At 35.2% G+C, this 21,339-nt stretch overlaps 1 protein-coding gene across 1 annotated transcript in view; it reads right to left on the reverse strand.

Moving 5' to 3' along the window:
* Positions 1-21,339, reverse strand: part of PIGK (phosphatidylinositol glycan anchor biosynthesis class K) — a 135,134-nt gene that overhangs the window by 30,325 nt on the left and 83,470 nt on the right. Inside the window, exon 10 of the mRNA XM_065888466.1 lies at positions 6,502-6,586. Within this exon, the coding sequence (XP_065744538.1) occupies positions 6,502-6,586 (85 nt within the window). The remainder of the gene's footprint in view (positions 1-6,501; positions 6,587-21,339) is intronic.

The following is a 21,339-nucleotide window of genomic DNA, read 5'->3' on the forward strand; positions in this document are numbered from 1 at the left end:
AAAAAGGAAGTTTAAGTAACATCTGTATTTGAGACTAATATACTACTCTTAACTACATACTAATTTCTTTTTTTAAAAGACTTGTGTCTGGTTATTTTTTTAAATCCCTAGTTGTCACCATTTTATAATCCAATAAACTCTACATGGTGCTTATCAACTTTTTATGTTTACAAATTAAAGTAAAATGAGCCTACTAATTAAAAAAAAGGGAAAAGTTTTCTGACACATCTGCATGCAATTCTTTTCACAAAGAAGAAAAACTACCAACTTACCACAAAAGACCACAGTATAGTCACATATTTCAAATCTTAAGAGTAAATTTAAGCTATTTTTTTAAAGTGGCTTAATTTTAAAATTAACGTGTCTGAAGTAAACGTAAAATTACTCATATGGGAAAATAATACACTTCTCTCCGTACCTGTCTCAGTAAGATAGTTCTGTACCTGCCTTCCCAGTAATATTCTACGTCCTAACTTGATGAATCCTTAAAAGGAATAGTTGTACTTTCATGTGAAGTGATGCTCCCTTCATCAGTAGCTGCAAGTTATGCCTTTCCATGCAGTTTATGCTTTTGCTGTGTTGCTGCAAGATCACTAGGTTGCCTGAATTGTTAGTATAATGAAGCCTACGATCTGCACACCTCCTCCGAGATGTTTAATAAACGCCACCACTGTTGGCTATGAAAGGAACCTGAGTATCATAAACAGGTCTGCCACAAGCTCTTTGTGACCTTTAGAGAACTCTTAACTCTCTTTTCTGTCAGCATGCCAGAGCCAAAACTCAATAAAGGTCTCCATATTTATCCAGTGTGTACTATGTATCAGACACTGTACTTAATTCACTTTCCAATGAAAATACTAACAACACTCACCAACATGGGGGAAGAATTCATATAACTTTAGCTTATGAGAACAAAATAGAGGAAAATGGGGGAAAGGGACAAGAAAGAAAAGTGAGAAAGTCAGAAGACCGAAGAGGATAGAGAATAGAGGAAGTGGATAGAGAAGGAATGACAGCAAATGGGAAGCTGGTCTTTCTCATTGCGTACTGTTCTCTTCCTCCAACATTACTAGAGCTATGCAACTATGTGAAGAGATGGTGTGTAAAATATTAACAGATGTGCCGTGCACATGGCCAACAGCAATTATCAGAAGAGGTAGATGCCAATCCAAATCTATACAATATTACAGTATATCTCAGTGGAGGAACACCATGAATCTCTCAGTGCCATGAAGCCATGTCAACTACCCCCTACTACCTAAGCTGTGATTCCACCATCCCAGGAAGGAGTGGAAGAGGGAGAAAATACTAGGTGTAAGTGACTACATTTTCTACCATTAGGCAGAAAGAGGAGGAGGGATAAGAGGTTAGTTGATTTAAAAAAAAGTGCAATTATAAGAAAATATGGAAAAACATGTATTTGCTCTACCGCTTTGTGGCTTCTGAAAATTGTACGCACCATATATCAACTGTGTTGAGGGGCATTCACATCGTTTCCAATTTGTTGTGGCCACAAGTAACGCTGCTATAAATTATCATTGCACTGAGATTCTTATATGTTAGTACTTTTATTCATATATTAACACTATGGGATATATTCTCACAAGTGGAACCATGGGGTTGAAGGGTATATATATTAAATGTGAGTAGATGTTGCAAGATGGCCTTTTAAAAAGGTAGGAATAATTCAGATATCTACCAACAAGGTATACAAGTATCTTTCTCCTAGCATCTCTGCCAGAAATGGGTGATTTTAATTTTTAAAACATTTTGATTGAAATATAATTCATACACTATGAAATTCACCCTTTTAAAGTATACAGTTCAATCGTTTTAGTATATTCACAGAGCTACACAATGATCACCACCAAGTTTAGAACATTTTTATCACTCAAAAAAAAGAAACCCTATACCCATTTAGAAGTCATTCCTCATTCCCCCACCTCATCCTAGTCTTAGACAATCACTAATCTACTTTCTGTCTCTGTAGATTTGCCTATTCTGGACATTTCACACGAATTGAACCATACAATGTGTGGTCTTTTATGACAGACTTTAACTTAACACACTGTTTTCAAGGTTCACCATGTTGTAGTATGTATCGGTACTTCATTCCCTTTTATCACTGAATAATGGTCCACTGTATGGATGTACTATATTTTATTCATCCATTAGTTGATGGACACTTGTGTTGTTTCCAATTATTGGCTATTATGAATAATGTTGCGATGATCATTCATGTACAAGTTTCTATGTGGATGCATGTTTTTATATACTTAGGTTGGAATCAATGGGTCACATGGTAAATCTATGTTTAACCTTTTGAGGAACTGCCAAACTGTTTTCCAAAGTGTGATTTTAATTTCTGCCAATTTGAAGGGCATATAGTAATTTTACTGAATTGGTAATGTGCACTTCCTTACTGAGTTTTAGGCTTTCTTTTCATTCATTGGCCATTTAAGTTTGCTCTTTTCTGAACTGCTTTTCATCTCTGTTTTTTTTTTTCTGAACTGCTTTTCATCTGTTTTTTTTTCTAAACTGTTTTTCATCTCTTTTTTTTTCTGAGTTGTTTTTTATAAACTTCTAAGAATTCTGTGTATATTTTAGATATTAACCAATTTACTATTGTTTCTTTGTAAACATTTTGTCTTGATTCTAACATTAGTCTTTTAACATTGTGGTATCTTGTGTTATATAAAATATTGAATTTTTATGGTGCTGAACATATCTTCCGCATTTGTGTGTTCTTTAAGAAATTCTTCCCTACTTCTAGATTAAAAATGCAGTTGCCTAAACTTTCTTCTAAATATTTTATTTATTTATTTTACTTTAAGTCTTTACACAAAATTTACTTTGTATTACATAATATGAAATAGAAGTGTAACTGTTTTCTTACTGAAATACAAATCATCTTAATCATATATCTAATGATCAAACATAATAAATTTTTTTCTCTGGATTCTCTGTTCTAGTGTTTTTCAAGCCACAGATCAGGAATATTTGTTGCTTTTGAAATCAATTTAGTATGTTTTATTTGCCATTTAAAAAATAGAAAAAGAAAATAGTGTGTATCATATGTAATAAGGGCTAATGTTTCATAATACTTTTATTTCTGATTTTTAACATACACATACAAACACATATATCAAGGGTCATTATGTATGTAAAATGTATTTCTTATTGTCAATTATAATAAATAAAGTTTGAAATCCACCCTTTCATTGTATTCCATTAATCCATTTGTCTATTCCTTTGTCCATACATAACTATATAATTCTAGTGGCTGTGTTTTCTCTCTTTTTATATACCTTCTTTGGCTATTACTAGATATTTGTTCTTCCACATGAACTATGTGGTCATTTTTGTTTTCTAACATTAAAAAAAAACTTGCTTCTATTCTAATTAGAACTGCTAATTTGGGAGAAATAATACTTTTATGATATTAAGTTCCCTGCCCCATCAAATATTTGGTATAACTTTCTGCTTATGAAACACGGTATGTTTCCACAATTCTTACACTACAGGGGCTATGGTTTACTTGATAAATTTACTCCTAAGTATTTTATAGTTCCTTTCATTGTGAAAGAAAATTTTTCCCATCTTGGGACTCCCTTGGTGGCGCAGTGGTTAAGAATCGGCCTGCCAATGCAGGGAACACCGGTTCAAGCCCTGGTCCGGGAAGATCCACATGCCGCAGAGCACCTAAGCCCCTGCACAACAACTACTGAGCCTGCGCTCTACAGCCTGCGAGCCACAACTACTAAGTCTGCATGCCACAACTACTGAAGCCCGTGCGCCTAGAGCCCGTGCTCCTCAACAAGAGAAGCCACCACAATGAGAAACCAGCACACCGCAATTAAGAATAGCCCCCGCTCACTGCAACTAGAGAAAGCCCATGCACAGCAAGCAACAAAGACCCAATGCAGCCATAAATAAATAAATAAATAAAATTTTTTTTTAAAAGAACATTTTTCCCATTTCCATCCTGTGTAGTTATTGCATATATAGAGAAGCTACCAGTTTTATTCATCTTATATCTGGCTATCTCACCAGATTCTCTTATTAATTCTTCTGTTTGTAACTTGAGTGTCTTGGGTTTCCTAGATGTGCAATCATGTTGCTAGGACCCCTAAAAAGAGGTAAATAATTTGGCAATATGAAATGGTAATACTGAAATCTTGGCTACCTCCTCACTGTAAAATGCAGTTTAAGTAACACACACAAGAAATTAACTACTCAAATGACTGAGATACATTCCTCTCTCTCTGCTATTTCTCAAGTTGCTCCTCATGTTACAGCCCCTGACCCTGTTCCTTCTCTCCTTCAGCTCCTAAACTGTACCACCAGTGAGAGGCCCCAGCTTCTGATGGCTGGGTAGTAGGGAAAAGAGGTAATCTGGCTCTCACTATACCATTAAATATACATATCCATCCATTCAGATATATACATACATGGCACAAGGCTAGATGCTGAAAAGAATATCAAGAAATCAAGGACATCAAGAAAGACAATTAAATATAAGATATCTATAAGACATGTGAATAAATAACATTATTTCAAATAAAAATGACACATGCTCCAAAACAGGTATAGGTAAAGCATGATTCAAGATTAGAAGAAAAAATAGTTATAGTATAAAAACATACTATTATTATAGGTGGAGCTTAAATATATACTACAATAATGCTATAATTTAAATATATTACATGTTTAAAAGTTTTGTGGGATTGGCTGAACCTAATTATTACACGTATTATTACTATTCTCTTAGGGGAAAGACCACTTTCAAATAATCCACTCATAAGTAAACTTCTAGCAACATAACTCATATGTTTCTTAAACATCACTTGGACAGACAATGGTAACAGTTCCAAAGTTGTAGTACTGTCAATAAAGGGACATAACAAGAGGAACAGATTATAAGAGTCTGGTTTAACAATGATCTTTCCTGATTACCTCCTGAGAACAAAATTAATTTTTTTCAATAAAAAGAAAATAAATTCCTATCATGTATCTTAAAATTAAAATTTTATAAATTCAGTTACTACAAAAATTTCATTATAATGTTTAATAATTCAGTGTTAAAATTAATATAGCTTCTTATAATGCCAAGAATATCATCATAAAAATTTTCACCAGGGTCAAAGATTTTCATCTTTGAATTTATATAGTATATAATAGCGAAACGCAGCTCTTACATAAACCATAGTTTATTGGTTCATTCAAGCTGTAAAAATATGACTGACATTTCATCTGGTCAGCCATCTTAAAGGTTAACTCTTGTTTCCTATTTCAGATTTTATTCTAGGTGAACTGTTCTGGGCAGATTCTATTTACCTATTCTGAACAAACCACAAACTGTTTCATTGCTCACTCTGACTATTAAGAACATACTGACTTGCTGCCTGCTCTGTTGTTTAATTCATTCATGCTGAGAGTCAGGCATGAAGACAGAATTTTAAATGTGACATTTGCAGGCTGTTAGGTCATTTAAGCTCTGACAACACCAGGGAATTCCTGACATATAACTGGACCTGATTACCAACCACAGATAGGCTACCAAAAGGGGCAAATTTCTTACCATTTTTGGTAATTTCTCATAGAATTTTAATATTCAATGTTAATGTCAATGAAAAGAACTATATAGCCAACATTTTAAAGTAAAAGCCTGTTTCTTTTAATAAACTCAACCTGGAACTTCTAATCAATCCATATCTGCTAAATAAAAATTCTTTTGATTGGCAAAGACATAAGGAAAAACTCATAATAATAATTAACATTCATGAAAATTCTGACATTTAAGGGCTTTTAATATTTCCCATAATCTATAGCCTCCGAAAAACCTGGTAAGTCTAAAGGCCATAACTCTCACCAACAGATCACTTTTAAAATTCTTCGATTCTAGTCCAGCAGGGCAGACTTTATATGCTGTCAAAATTACGGTACCAAATCTAAGTTTAAAAACTTACCACACTGCCTTCTTTAAGATTACAGTTATGTAAAAGGGATGATAGAGTCATTAAAATTGGAAATGAAAAAATTACCCACATGACATTTAGAATTATACTTTACAAGAGTTGATAATGGGGTGGGGCAGAGGAAGTAGGGAGAGACTGCTTTTTCATTTTAGCTACTCAAAAAAATTACACCAAATGATATTTTTTCAACTTTTTCTTTGTAACTAACAAGTACCATATACAATGGTGCAAATGAGCGTTCTCTGAAATTAACACTTGTTGTTAAGTAATGCGCAAAAGATAATTCTGATTCTACCCTGTATTTTATATAAGCAAGAATTCTACTGTTACACAGCAAGTAGCCTTTTAATATTGTGCTTTGAATGAGATTTCCAACTGTAATAGGTGGAGTCTAAATAGGGCTAGGTGGCCTGGAATGCCTTTCAGCTACAGCACACTGATTCTGAAAAACCTAACAAAAGCAATTACTTTTCAGAGATTTAAAATTATTGTTTCTTTCAAAAGAACAAAATGGAAAGCAAACCTGGTGTATTATCTGAGCTACAGGAAGTTGTTCAGCATATTTCAGAGGTTCCATTAGTTCCTCATCCATCAGGTCTTTCTTATAGCTGGAAAAAAATTAAGAAACACAAAGCCAAGGTAAATATTATTTTTAAATATGCCAAATGTTTAAATATGCCAAATATGAAATATATTAAAAATATATATCAATATGAGATTCTGAATTAAGCAGTATTTGTCAATAATCTATGAAAAAACACCTAATGACAATTTTTAAATGACATAACCATGAATACATTCAGATTGCATTTAATTACTATTTAATAAGAGTAGCTAACATCACCTAATAGTCTCAGATCCTGTTTTTCACTCTGAGACTTAAAAATGTTTAAGAACTCCATGTTCATTGCATATGCTTTTTATCATAGTATTTAAATAAAGGTCTTCAAAACCTGGCTCCAACCATTCAAGCCTCATCTCCAGCAACTCCTTCTGTACGTCCAAGTCAACAGTTTCAGCCATTCCAACTAGTGGTCACCTGCCCATGGGCTCGGCATCTCCATGATTCTGAGTTTCTCCACTGTGTTTCCTGTTTGGACCAACCACAACTCCTTCTTTCTTTACTCTTCTTTCAAATATAATAATTTATTTAGACGCATCTAGGTACATTTTTTACCTCCTTGAAGACAAAAATTATGTCTTATTCTTCTTTGTATATCCAATGTTTACCATATTATACTCAATAAATGTTTGCTGAATGAATGTATGAATAAAGCGAAGACAACAATAATTCTGGGAGGTGATTCTACATGGAAAATATTTTCTTTAATATCTATATTTACAATGAGATGCAGAGTTGATACAACACATACATAACAGGGTATAAAACAGTAAAGTGCAGAGTAGGAATAAAAAATAAAATCTCCCCAAATGAAGAGAATTAGAAAAAATATTCTGAAAAAAGTATTGACCCTTTTCAAAATAGCAAATAAACATTAGATTCATTAGATTACAAAACAATAAGACCGAAACACATTTAAACTTTCACTTACCTTTTATTCCTGTAAACTACACATCACCTTATCAACTTAAAATCAAATTTAAAAATTGAAACATTGAATTATCTTGAAAAATAATAAAACAAGACTAGTATAAGTCTCCAGGGCTGTAGTTAAGAAATCTGATGATGAGAAATCTGGAATCTCTCCCAGTAAAAAGGCAGATATACAAATAAGGACAAAATTTTGTATATAAGAGTATAAGAAACCTCTTAGCTAGGTAAAAGTTTGTGCATACTTTGCAGATTAGCATAAAAATAATTAATTTGGGGGAACTTTGAAGACTCTCACTAATGATGGAAAAAACTGTCTTAAAACATTGTTTTATATAGACAGAAAGTAGAACAGTGGTTTCCAGGGGCAAAGGAGGGGAGAAAGGGGAATTACTGTTTAATGGGTACAATTTCAGTATTAAAAGGTGATAAAAATTCTGGAGATAGTTGGTGGTGATGGTTACAGGATAATGTTAACATACTTAATGCCACTGAACTGCATACTTTAAAAGGGTTTAAATGGTCAATTTTATGTTTTGTATATGCTGTGGGCTGAATTGTGTCTCCTCAAAATTCATACGTTGAAGCCCTAATGTTGAGTACCTCAGAATGTGACTGTAATTGGAGACAGGATCTTTAAATTGGAGACAGGATCTTTAAAAAGATGATTAAGGTTAAATGAGGTCATTAGGGTAGGTCCTAACCCAATATGACAGTGTCCTTACAAGAAACTAGGACACAGAGAAAGACAAAGTAAAGACCATGTGAAGACACCAGGAGAAGATTTGACCATCTATAAGCCAACAATAGAGGCCTTATAAGAAAACAATCCTGCCAGCACCTTGACCTTGGACGTCTAGATTCCATAATTGTGAGGAAATAAATTTCCGTTGCTTAAGACACTCAGTCTGTGGTACTTTGTTATGGCAGCCCTGGCAAACTAATACAGTATATATTACCACAGTTAAAAATAAAATAAATATTCATTGACCAAAAAACCCACATTATTTTTAAATATTTCACAATGTACATTTAAAAAGTCTCTCTACATTTTTAGGTATATAAAACATATACCAAGCAACAAAAGGAAAATAGATATATTGAATATTATCAAAATTTAAAATTGTTGTGCTTCAAAGGACACTACCAAGAAAGTGAAAAAAAACCAAAAATGGGAGAAAATTTTTGTAAATCATATACTTGAAAAGATTTGTATCAAAAATATATTACAGGAACCTAATGAAACTTAAAAGTTTTTGCACAGCAAAGGAAACCATAAGCAAGATGAAAAGAGAACCCTCAGAATGGGAGAAAATATTTGCAAATGAAGCAACTGACAAAGGATTAATCTCCAAAATTTTCAAGCAGCTCATGCAGCTCAATATCAAAAAAAACAAACAACCCAAACCAAAAACGGGCAGAAGACCTAAATACACATTTCTCCAAAGAAGATATACAGATTGCCAACAAACACATGAAAGCATGCTCAACATCACTAATCATTAGAGAAATGCAAATCAAAATTACAATGAGGTATCACCTCACACCAGTAAGAATGGCCATCCTCAAAAAATCTACAAACACTAAATGCTGGAAAAGGTTGGAGAAAAGCGAACCCTTTTCACTGTTGGTGGGAATATAAATTGATACAGCCACTATGGAGAACACTATGGAGGTTCCTTAAAAAACTAAAAATAGAACTACCATACGACCCAGCAATCCCACTACTGAGCATATAACCTGAGAAAACCATAATTCAAAAAGAGTCATGTACCACAGTGTTCATTGCAGCTCTATTTACAATAGCCAGGACATGGAAGCTACCTAAGTGTCCTTCGACAGACGAATGGATAAAGAAGATGTGGCACATATATACAGTGGAATATTATTCAGCCAGAAAAAGAAACGAAATTGAGTTATTTATAGTGAGGTGGATGGACCTAGAGTCTGTCATACAGAGTGAAGTAAGTCAGAAAGAGAAAAACAAATATCATATGCTAACACATATATACGGAATCTAAAAAAAAAAAATGGTTCTGAAGAACCTAGGGGCAGGACAGGAATAAAGATACAGACGTAGAGAATGGACTTGAGGACACAGGGAAGGGGAAGGGCAAGCTGGGACAAAGTGAGAGAGTGGCATGGACATATATAACACTATCAAATGTAAAATAGATAGTTAGTGGGAAGCAGCCACATAGCACAGGGAGATCAGCTTGGTGCTCTGTGACCACCTAGAGGAGTGGGATAGGGAGGGTGGGAGGGTGGGAGGGAGGGAGACGCAAGAGGGAAGAGATATGGGGATATATGTATATGTATAGCTGACTCACTTTGTTATACAGCACAAACTAACACACCATTGTAAAGCAATTATACTCCAATAAAAATGTTTTTTTAAAAAAAAGTCTTGCAGTTGTTTAGAAAATTTTCAAAGGAATTCCCTAGCGGTCCAGTGGTTAGGACTCAGCACTTTCAATGCTGGGGCCGGGTTTGGTCCCTTTTTCGGGAACTAAGATCCCTCAAGCTGTGTGTGACCAAAAAAAGAAAAGAAAAATTTCAGACCTATTCTTGGTTGATGCATACTGAAGTGTTTAGATGTGAACTGTCATGATATCTGCAACTTACTTTCAAATGGTTCAGAAAAAATAAAACAAAAGAAAGTGAGGAAAATGAATGAGCTTGAAATTTTTTGTAACAACTACTTTACAGATTTTTTTCCAGTAATTGATATCTAGTCTCATAACATTGTGGTCAGAAAAGATACTTGATACGATTTCAATTGTCTTAAATTTACCAGGGCTTGATTTGTGACCCAAGATACGATTTATCCTGGAGAAGGTTCCATGAGCACTTCAGAAGAAAGTGTACTGTTGTTTTTGGATGGAATGTCCTAAAAATATCAATTAAGTCCATCTTGTTTAATGTATCATTTAAAGCTTGTGTTTCCTTTTTTATTTTCATTTTGGATGATCTGTCCATTGGTGAAAGTGGGGTGTTAAAGGCCCCTACTATGATTGTGTTCCTGTCAATTTCCCCTTTTATGGCTGCTAGCATTTGCCTTATGTATTGAGGTGCTCCTATGTTGGGTGCATAAATATTTACAGTTGTTATATATTCTTGGATTGATCCCTTGATCATTATGTTGTGTCCTTCTTTGTCTCTTGTAATAGTCTTTACTTTAAAGTCTATTTTGTCTGATATGAGAATTGCTACTCCAGCTTTCTTTTGATTTCCATCTGCATGGACAATCTTTTTCCATCCCCTCACTTGCAGTCTGCATGTGTCCCTAGGTCTGAAGTGGCTCTCTTGTAGACAGCATATATACGGGTCTTGTTTTTGTGTCCATTCAGCCAGTCTATGTTTTTTGGTTGAAGCATTTAACCCATTTACATGTAAGGTAGTTATTGATATGTATATTCCTATTGCTATTTTATTAATTGTTTGGGGTTTGTTATTGTAGGTCTTTTCCTTCTCTTGTGTTTCGTGTCTAGAGAAGTTCCCTGAGCATTTGTTGTAAAGCTGGTTTGGTGGTGAATTCTCTTAGCTTTTGCTTGTCTGTAAAAGTTTTAATTTCTCCATCAAATCTGAATGAGATCCTTGCTGGGTAGAGTAATCTTGGTTTGTAGGTTCTTCCCTTTCATCACTCTATATATGTCCTGCCACTCCCTTCTGGCTTGCAGAGTTTCTGCTTAAAGATCAGCTGATAACCTTATGGGGATTCCCTCATAAGTTATTTGTTGTTTCTCCCTTGCTGCTTTTAATATTTCTTTTTGTATTTAATTTTTGAGAGTTTGATTAATATTTGTCTTTGCGTGCTTCTTGGATTTATCCTGTATGGAACTCTGTGCTTTGCGGACTTGTTTAACTATTTCCTTTCCCATATTAGGGAAGTTTTCAACTATAATCTCTTCAAATATTTTCTCAGGCCCTTTCTTTTTCTCTTCTTCTTCTGGGACCCCTATAATTCAAATGTTGGTGCATTTATGTTGTCCTAGAGGTCTCTGAGACTGTCCTCAATTCTTTTCATTCTTTTTTCTTTATTCTGCTCTACAGTAGTTATGTCCACTATTTTATCTTCCAGGTCACTTATCCGTTCTCTGCCTCAGTTATTCTGCTACTGATTCCTTCTAGAGAATTTTTAATTTCATTTATTGTGTTGTTCATCATTGTTTGTTGGCTCTTTAGTTCTTCTAGGTTCTTTTAAACTTTTCTTGTATTTTCTCCATTCTATTTCCAAGATTTTGGATCATCCTTACTATCATCACTCTGAATTCTTTTTCAGGTAGACTGCCTATTTCCTCTTCATTTGTTTGGTCTGGTGGGTTTTTACCTTGCTCCTTCATCTGCTGCACATTTCTCTGTCTTCTCATTTTGTTTAACTTACTGTGTTTGGGGTCTCCTTTTCACAGACTGCAGGTTAGTAGTTCCTGTTGTTTTTGGTGTCTGCCCCCAGAGCCTAAGGTTGGTTCAGTGTGTTGTGTAGGCTTCCTGGTAGAGGGGACTGGTGCCTGTGTTCTGGTGGATGAGGCTGGATCTTGTCTTTCTGGTGAGCAGGTCCACGTGGTGTGTTTTGGGGTGTCTGTGAACCGATTATGATTTCAGGTAGCCTCTCTGCTAATGAGTGTGGTCATGTTCCTGTCTTGCTAGTTGTCTGGCACAGGGTGTCCAGCACTGTAGCTTGCTGTTCATTGAATGGAGCTGGGTCTTTGCACTGAGATGGAGATCTCTGGGAGAGCTTTAGTCATTTAATATTACTTGGAGCCGGGAGGTCTCTGGTAGACCAATGTCCTGAACTCAGCTCTCCCACCTCAAAGGCTCAGGCCTGACACCTTGCCGGAGCACCAAGACCCTGTCAGCCACACGGCTCAGAAGAAAAGAGAGGAAGGAAGGGAGGGAGGGAGGGAGGGAGGGAGGGAGGGAGGGAGGGAGGGAGGAAGGAAGGAAAAGTTATTAAAATAAAAAATAATTATTAAAAATTAATAAAAGAAGAAAAAAAAGAAAGAAGAGAGCAACCAAACGAAAAAACAAATCCACCAATGACAACAAGCACTAAAAACTATACTAAAAAAAAGATAGAACCCTAGGACAAATGGTAAAAGCAAAGTTATACAGACAAAGTCACACAAAGAAGCATACACATACACACTGACAAAAAGAGAAAAAGGAAAAAGATATATATATCGTTGCTCCGAAAGTCCACCTCCTCAATTTGGGATGATTCATTGTCTATTCAGGTATTCCACAGATGCAGGGTACATCAAGTTGATTGTGGAGATTTAATCCGCTGCTCCTGAGGCTGCTGGGAGAAATTTCCCTTTCTCTTCTTTGTTCGCACAGCTCCCGGTTCGGCTTTGGATTTGGCCCCGCCTCTGTGTGTAGGTCGCCTGAGGGCATCTGTTCTTCGGACGGGGTTAAAGGAGCAGCTGATTCGGGGGCTCTGGCTCACTCAGGCCGGGGTGAGGGAGGGGTACGGATGAGCGGCGAGCCTGCGGCAGCAGAAGCCAATGTGATGTTGCACCAGCCTGAGGCACGCCGTGTGTTCTCCCAGGGAAGTTGTCCCTGGATCCCGGGACCCTGACAGTGGCGGGCTGCACAGGATCCCGGGAGGGGAGGTGTGGATAGTGACCTGTGCTCGCACACAGGCTTCTTGGTGGCTGCAGCAACAGCCTTAGCGTCCCATGCCCGTCTCTGGGGTCTGCGCTGATAGCCGCGGCTCGTGCCCGCCTCTGGAGCTCCTTTAAAGCAGCGCTCTTAATCCCCTCTCCTCACGCACCAGGAAACAAAGAGGCAAGAAAAAGTCTCTTGTCTCTTTGGCAGCTCCAGATTTTTCCCAGACTCCCTCCTGGCTAGCCGTGGCACACTAACCCCCTTCAGGCTGTGTTCACGCAGCCAACCCCAGTCCCCTCCCTGGGATCCGACTGAAGCCCGAGCCTCAGCTCCCAGCCCCCGCCCACCTGGGCGGGTGAGCAGACAAGCCTCTCGGGCTGGTGACTGCTGGTCGGCACCGATCCTCTGTGCGGGAATCTCTCCACTTTGCCCTCCACACCCCTGTTGCTGCGCTCTCCTCCGTGGCTCTGAAGCCACTTGCAGTCTCCGCCCGCGAAGGGGCTTCCTAGTGTGTGGAAACCTTTCCTCCTTCACAGCTCCCTCCCAGAGGTGCAGGTCCTGTCCCTATTCTTTTGTCCCTGTTTTTTCTTTTTTCTTTTGCCCTACCCAGATACGTGGGGAGTTTCTTGCCTTTTGGGAGGCCTAAGGTCTTCTGCCAACGTTCAGTAGGTGTTCTGTTGGAGCTGTTCAACATGTAGATGTATTTCTGATGTGTTCGTGGGGAGGAAGGCGATCCCCACGTCTCACTCCTCCGCCATCTTGAACGTCTACCTCTGCAGGATTTTTTTAAAAAATGCACTCAAAGTGTAATTCACAAATAATCTTGGGTATCACTACAGACTTTGGAGTTTTTTACTTATTCAATGTCCCACAACAAATTAAATTACTCATTTGGAATTTCTTGAAAATGTCCATCATTTTCTTGCCATAATGTTTCTAAAAGGTATGATGTCAAACTGATTTTCTTTCCACTTTAATTATTTTCATTTTTAATTTATTTTAACAATAAAAGTATTTTTTGGCTTGGAGGCTCTGGTGGTCTTTTCCTTTTATTTTAAGGTCTAATAGTAGGATATAGGATATAGCTAAGAATCAATTATTCTAGATCAATCAGTTCCCCCAGGCATATAGAAGCTCTTTCAATATGGAAATTCACATCTCCTTTTATTTTAGAAAAGTTTGTTTTATTATAATTTTAAATATTATTTGTTTATTTTCCATTTGTTTTTCTAGTTCAAGTTCTTGAACTAAATATATTGGATTTTCTCTATCACTTTTCTCTCTGATCTTTTTATCTGTCTTATTTCAATTTCACTTTCTTGACCTTTTCATTTCTATTCTTTATGTCTTACTGAACTTCTGGTAATATCTATCTTTCCTTGGGTACCTTGTAATTTAGTTTTCATTTCTGAAATGATTTTTGAGTTTTTTTGTTGATTTCCTTTCCAGAGTTCAGTCAGCTCCTATTTCATACATCCTCCTGTTCATTGTCCATCTCAATTGTGAGTTTTGGAGTGTCTGATTCATGGTGTTCTTTCATAATGCAATTGCTTGTTTAATAGAGGTTATTCAAGTATTGTGTCTTAGTTTTTATTTTTTTGTGGCTTTTCTTTTCTTTCTTTTTATTTTTCCTTTCATTCTATGTGTGTGTAAGTGTGCTGAGAAGATTTGGTTTTAATTTTCTGTTTTCTTATAGTAACTCTGTATGGATGCTGGCTTCTTTTTCAGTTGAAGATTATTTGCACTGGTTTTTTTTAGAATCAGCAATAGTAAGCTATCTTGTGAAGAGGGGAAGAACGGAGATAAGTTGGCTTACTAGGTTTCTCTCAGTTCAATAGCACCCTCCTCTGTGGCTACAGTGAAGTGTAGATTCTTTAATAAATGGTACTTTTTGTGGCAGTGGTGGGAACAGAATTTGTCTTTTTCTTGTTTTTCTATTTTTCTTATTTCCCTTGGTCCTTTATCTTCAGCTGCTTCTTTCTTTCCCTTTACTACCAAGCATCCAAGGGACACGCCCTCCCTCCTTGCAAGGTATCTTCCATTCCCTCAGAATTAATTTCCCAAGACTGTCACCTAAGTCACCCACACTTTCTAAGCCCCATCTCTTCTATCTTCAGTAGCTACGGCTCTGATCAAGTAGTCCATGTTTACAGCATAATTCAGAAACTGAGAAAACTACCAATGTTAATTTCAATTTATATATGTCTGCCATCCTAAGGGAATCTGAATTTTTCTCCTGCAAAATCGTAAAGTTCTCTTTCTTAAAGCCACCCATTATTCCTTTCATTTAACATTCTGAATTTTTCCTAAAAGGATGTACTTTTTCTATTATCTTTCCAAGATCCTTCACTAAGAAACACTACTTAAATAATTTAACAAGAGAGTAGTTTCTGCATGCAAAAGGCTGTATATTCCTTTTCTTACTTTACTGTTTCTTTTTTAAAAAACTGTGCTTTTAAAGAAAACAGTAATAAATGGAATGGAATTTGCTTATACTATGGAAGGATTCTGGATCCAATACAGTGATGCTACCGTCTTAAATCAAAATGCAAATCCTCTGCACAAGTAAATAAAATACTGCTGGCAAAATTCTGAAACCTGTGAAGTTAGTCTTTACAAACGCTCGTTTCTTTTGTGTTTTTACTCTTTCATATATGCTCAGTGCCCTCAAAAATCTTCCTCCTCTGTGCTGTCCAAGCACTCCTAAAATAATACTGTAAAATTATTTATGGTACCCATATAGAAGGTCATCTCTGATTCAGAAACAGATGAAGTTTTTATTCCATATTGCCATATTGAGATTAGATTATTCATGATAAAATGACCTAGCCTACTGTGGGCAGAAGACCAAAGCATCTTTTCAAACACTAGAAATATACCCAACAAAAAGAACAGGAAGACAAACACATTGCACTATGCCAAATACAAACTAAAAATTAAGAACATCAACAAATAATTCAAGACACATGATGTAGTGTAATCCAAAGTCATTAGGAACGAATTCTCTAAACATATCAAATATAGGAAGAGAGCCAACGTTAGTGTTACTTCTTGAACTTGATAGCTTAAAAGAATTATTTGAAACTAAAGGTATATTTTTAAAAAAACAGTTAATTTAATATAATCTTGTTGGGGAAAAACAAGGATAGAAAAATTTCCACTCCTAAACTGCATTAAAAAAAATGTCCAAGCATTCATCTAATTGACAACACATATTGTAGTGTAAGATATAGTTGACAAACCTGCAACCCTATGACATTCCTGAAAGTTTAAAGACACTCTAAGGGAAAAAAACAAATTTATTGGTCAATAGAGACATACAAAAAATGCTATTACAACTCAAAAAATGTCCCAAGTGTCACCAAAGATTATTGTTGTGAAGACAGGTTATATAGAAATGAGACAACAATCTAATGCATCATCTTCCTTGAAATGAGATTCCCCTCCCAAACTCATAGCATCGCCATTCTTCTAACTGTCAAACTAAAAATTTGTAAGCAAAGGTATTAAAACATAACCTTGGCTATTATCTACTTTGAAGAAGCACAAGAAAGATGATGAGCTGGGGAAATTAGACATAATTTGAGATAGAGAACAGAAAGTTAACTCCCAAGAGAATTAATGTTACATTAACTTATGGCCCAACTGTTGAAATACATCTTATTTACCATCAGCTTGCAGTGAGGTATAAAGATGCACATACCAGTTAAAAAAGAATATCTCTCAAGCAATTCTTCAGTAAAGTGAATATAATAAAATCCCAGAAAACCAAGCTCTAGTTCTCACTTAAGGATCTCTTGTCTGGTAGAGGTTGTAGGCAGGCTTTCCAAAAGTTTCCCAAACCAGCAAATGTGTATATATAAGGAATTATCTTTGTAGAATCAGATAATTCTAAAAGAACAGTGGGTAGTCAAAGGAAAACCTGTCAACTTTACTGAGCACTTACCCTGTATTAGGCAATCAAGTAGGTACATATAACAAGTTATATATGTGTGTTGTTTAGTCATTTTATTTTGCTTACATATATATCTATGTATACATGAAAAATATGTAGAATATTCATAAATAGTTTAATTAATAAATTATATTCTATATACAAATATAAACAATGAAAATATGTAAATACACACAAAATTGACAAAGAACTCACATAATTCAACATCAAAAAAACAAATAACCTGATTAAAAAATGGGCAGAGGACCTGAATAGACATTTTTCCAGAGACATACAGAGAGCCAACAGACACATGAAAAGATGCTAAACATCACTAATCATCAGGTAAAGCCAACTCAAAACCACAATGAGATATCACCTCACACCTGTCAGAATGGCTATTATCAAAAAGACAACAAATAACAAGTGCTGGCGAGTATGTGGAGAAAAGGAAACCCTGGTGCACTGTTGGTGGGAGTGTAAATTGGTACAGCCACTGTGGAAAACAGTATGGAGGTGCCTCAAAAAAACTGAAAGTAGAACTACCACACAATCCAGCAATTCCACTTCTGGGTATTCATCGGAAGAAAACAAAAACACTAATTTGAAAAGATATATGCATCTCTATGTTCACTGCAGCATTATTTACAATGGCCAAGATATGGAAACGACCTAAGTGTCCATCAATAGATGAATGGACAAAGAAGATGGCGGGGGGGAGTGTACGTGTGTGTGTGTGTGTGTGTGTGTGTGTGTGTATACACACACACACAAAAGAATATTACTCAGCCAAATAAAAAAGAATAAAATCTTGCCATTTTGCAACAACATGGATGAAGCTGGAAGGTATTATGCTAAGAAAATAAGTCAGAGAAAAACAAATACTGTATGATTTCACTTACATATGGAATCTAAAAAACAAAACAAATAAACATAACAAAACAGAGTCACAGATACAGAGAACAAACAGGTGGTTGCCAGAGGGGAGGAGGTTGGGGGATGAGCGAAATAGGTGAGGGAGATTAAGAGGTACAAACTTCCGGTTACAAAGTAAATGAGCCACAGGGATTAAATGTACAGTGTGGGAAATATAGTCAATAACAATGTAATATCTTTGTATGGTGACAGATGGTAAATAGACTAATCGTGGTGATCATTTTGTAATGTATAGAGATATCAAATCACTATGTTGTATACCAGGAATTAACATAGTCTTATAGGTCAATTATACTTCAGACTCATAGAAAAAGTGATCAGATTGGTGATTACCAGAGGCTGGGGTAGAGAGTGGGGGAATTGGATAAAGGTGCTCAAAAGGTATAAACCTCTAGTTAACAAACCTCTGTTAACCTCTAGTTAACACTGCTATATGTTATATGTGAAAGTCAGGAGAGTAAATCCTAAGAGTTCTCATCACAAAGGAAAACATACTTTTTCTTTATCTATTCTTTTCTATCTTTATGAGATGATGGATGCTCACTAAACATTGTGGTAAAGTAAAATCATTATGCCTTAAATGTACACAGTGCTGTATGTCAATTATATTTCAATAAAACTGTAAGGGGAAAAAAGGCCCAGCAAAAAATAAATAAATAATACATATAATTCAGCCACTTGTTTTTTTTTTCATTTAATATGTTTTTGAGATCCAAGCATCTCAATATGATTACCAATCTAGCTCATTACTGATAATAGCTATATGGTATAATATGAAAATGCTCCATTTTATTTAAACATTCCATTATGGATGGATATCGGCTTTCATTTATTTATTATTTAAAATAGTGTTGCAAAAAATATCCTTCCAGGCTACTTTGTCTACATGTGCAAGAGATGCTCTATAACAGGCAAACCATAGCCCACAGGCCAAATCTGGCCTATCATCTGTTTCTGTATGTCCAGTAAGCTAAGAATGGTTTTTACATTTTTTTAATGGTTGCAAAAACAAATCAAAGGGAGAATAATATTTCATAACAAATGAAACTTATATAAAATCCAAATTTCAGTGTCTGTAAATAAAGTTTTACTTGAGCCCATTCATTTGTTAATGTATTATCCATGATTTCTTCTGCACTACAGTAGCAAGAGTGTTTGCAACTGAGGTCATTTGACCTATAATGGCTAAAATGTTTACTAGCTGGCCTTTTACAGCAGAAGTTTGCCAACCCCTGTTCTAGAGTAATTATTTAGAAGTGGACTTGCAGGGTCATAAGTTATTATGCACATTTTAAATTTTGCTAGTAACAACCAAATTACTATCCAAAGGGGCTGCATCAATTTATACTGCCACCAGAAATGTGTAAGTTCCCATTTCCCTCATCGCCACTTAAGTTTCTACAAGAAACAGTATCTCATTGTTTTAATTTCCATTTCCCTTTTAAAAATATACTTGAATGGTCACTGGACATGAGTCTTTCTTCTTTTCCAAACTGCATTTCCTTTGGTCATTTTTCTATTGGGTTGTCTTTAAAAAAAAAAAAAATCAATGTGCAGAGTTATATAATTTGGATAGAAATTCTTTGACATACATGTTGCAAATAATTTCACCCAGAGTTTCTCTTTTAACTTTGTATTTTTTTCTTTTTTACTATATATGGTATTTTAATTTTGTTGCAGTAATTTTTATTAATCTCTTCTTAGCTATGTTTTGTATGACACCTTTCCCCACTCCTATTTCCCAACTCTTATTAAGTTTAATAATTATTAAATGGTAGATTCTCTTAGATTTCCTATTACATAGTCTGTAAAAAAACAGAGAAAGTTTGCCTCTTCCTGGTTCTTATGCCTCCTATTTTTCCCTTGTCTTCTCACATTAGTTGGGACTTCTTGTGCAATGATGAATAGATGGAAATATAATATGCATCCTTATCTTGTCTGACTTTCATTGAGATGCTGCTAAAGATTCACCCTAAAGTATGTTTTCTGCTCACTTTAGATACATGGCCTTTATTAAGTCAAGGCAGCTCTCTTTTATTTCTAGTTTGCTAAGCCATGTTGCTTTTTTTCATCATTAATGATTGATAAATTTTAATCAGATGCTTTCTCTCATCTACTGAAACAATTAAAAAATATTTCTCATTTAATGTAGTGATATGATGAAATACATTAATATATTTTCTAACCCTAAATCATTCCTGCAATTTTAAGATAACTTCTATTTGGTCATGAAGTATTTTTATTTTTACATTACTGGATTTGATTTGGATTTTATTTAAGATTTGTATATCTGTGATCATAAAGAGGTTGGCTCTATTAGTTTTTCATACTCTCCTTGTCTAGTTTTGGCTTCAAAATCAACTAGTTCCACCAAATGAGTTAGGGAGCATGCTTTCTTTGTTTATTCAGTTCGTATGTCAGCTCCACATGTTTGGTAAATGTCACAGGTAAAAACTATCTAAGCCTACTGCTGTTTGAAGTTTGTTGACAGAAGGTACATATTTTTTACAATTGATAAAAAAGCAAATTCTTTTACTTGAAGGCTTAATTTATTTCTTTTACTTACTTTTTTCCTAAATCCCTGGTATTACTTCAGCCACATTCCAAGTGATTTTTATAGCCTTATATAGAAAATGCATCATGTAAACAGCACATTTTGGGGTTTTGTTTTGAATTTAGTGTGACGACCTTACTCTTTCACAGAGGGTATCTGGTCTAATTATATTTAATTTAGTCACTGATACAACTGGATTTATTATTATTATTTTCTATTTCCCATCTATTTGATGTTCCTTTTTCTTTTGAATTAACCAAATATTTTATTAATCCTTTTTTTCTCTATTAACATGGTAATTACACACATATTTACCATTATTATAGTGGTTACCTTGGACATTATAACATCAAACTTTGATTTGTTAATCTAATCAAATGTATCACATTTATCATTTCTCCAATAAGAACAGTATTTTGCAACACTTTGATTCCATTTATCCTAACTCTGCCTTTTGTACTGTTGTAATATATTTTAATTATACAAATATTGTTTAACTCAACATGAGATTATTTTTGGGTTTTGTCCCATTAATATTCAATTATCTTAAATGATACATACGCCTATTCTGGTTCTCTTCATTCCTTACTGAATTTCTGTGCTTCCCATTAGGATCATTTTATTCCTGGCTGAAGAACTCCATTTAGTTTTTATTTTAGTTCAGGTGCACTGGCAACAAATTGTTTTGTTTGTCTGAAAACATCTTTATTTCACCTTCATTTTTGGAAGATATTTTTGCTGTGTATAGAATTATAGGTTAGAAGTTTTCTTTCTTTCA

This window comes from Phocoena phocoena, chromosome 1 (assembly GCF_963924675.1).
Source record: "Phocoena phocoena chromosome 1, mPhoPho1.1, whole genome shotgun sequence".
In the NCBI taxonomy this organism is placed as follows: Eukaryota; Metazoa; Chordata; class Mammalia; order Artiodactyla; family Phocoenidae; genus Phocoena; species Phocoena phocoena.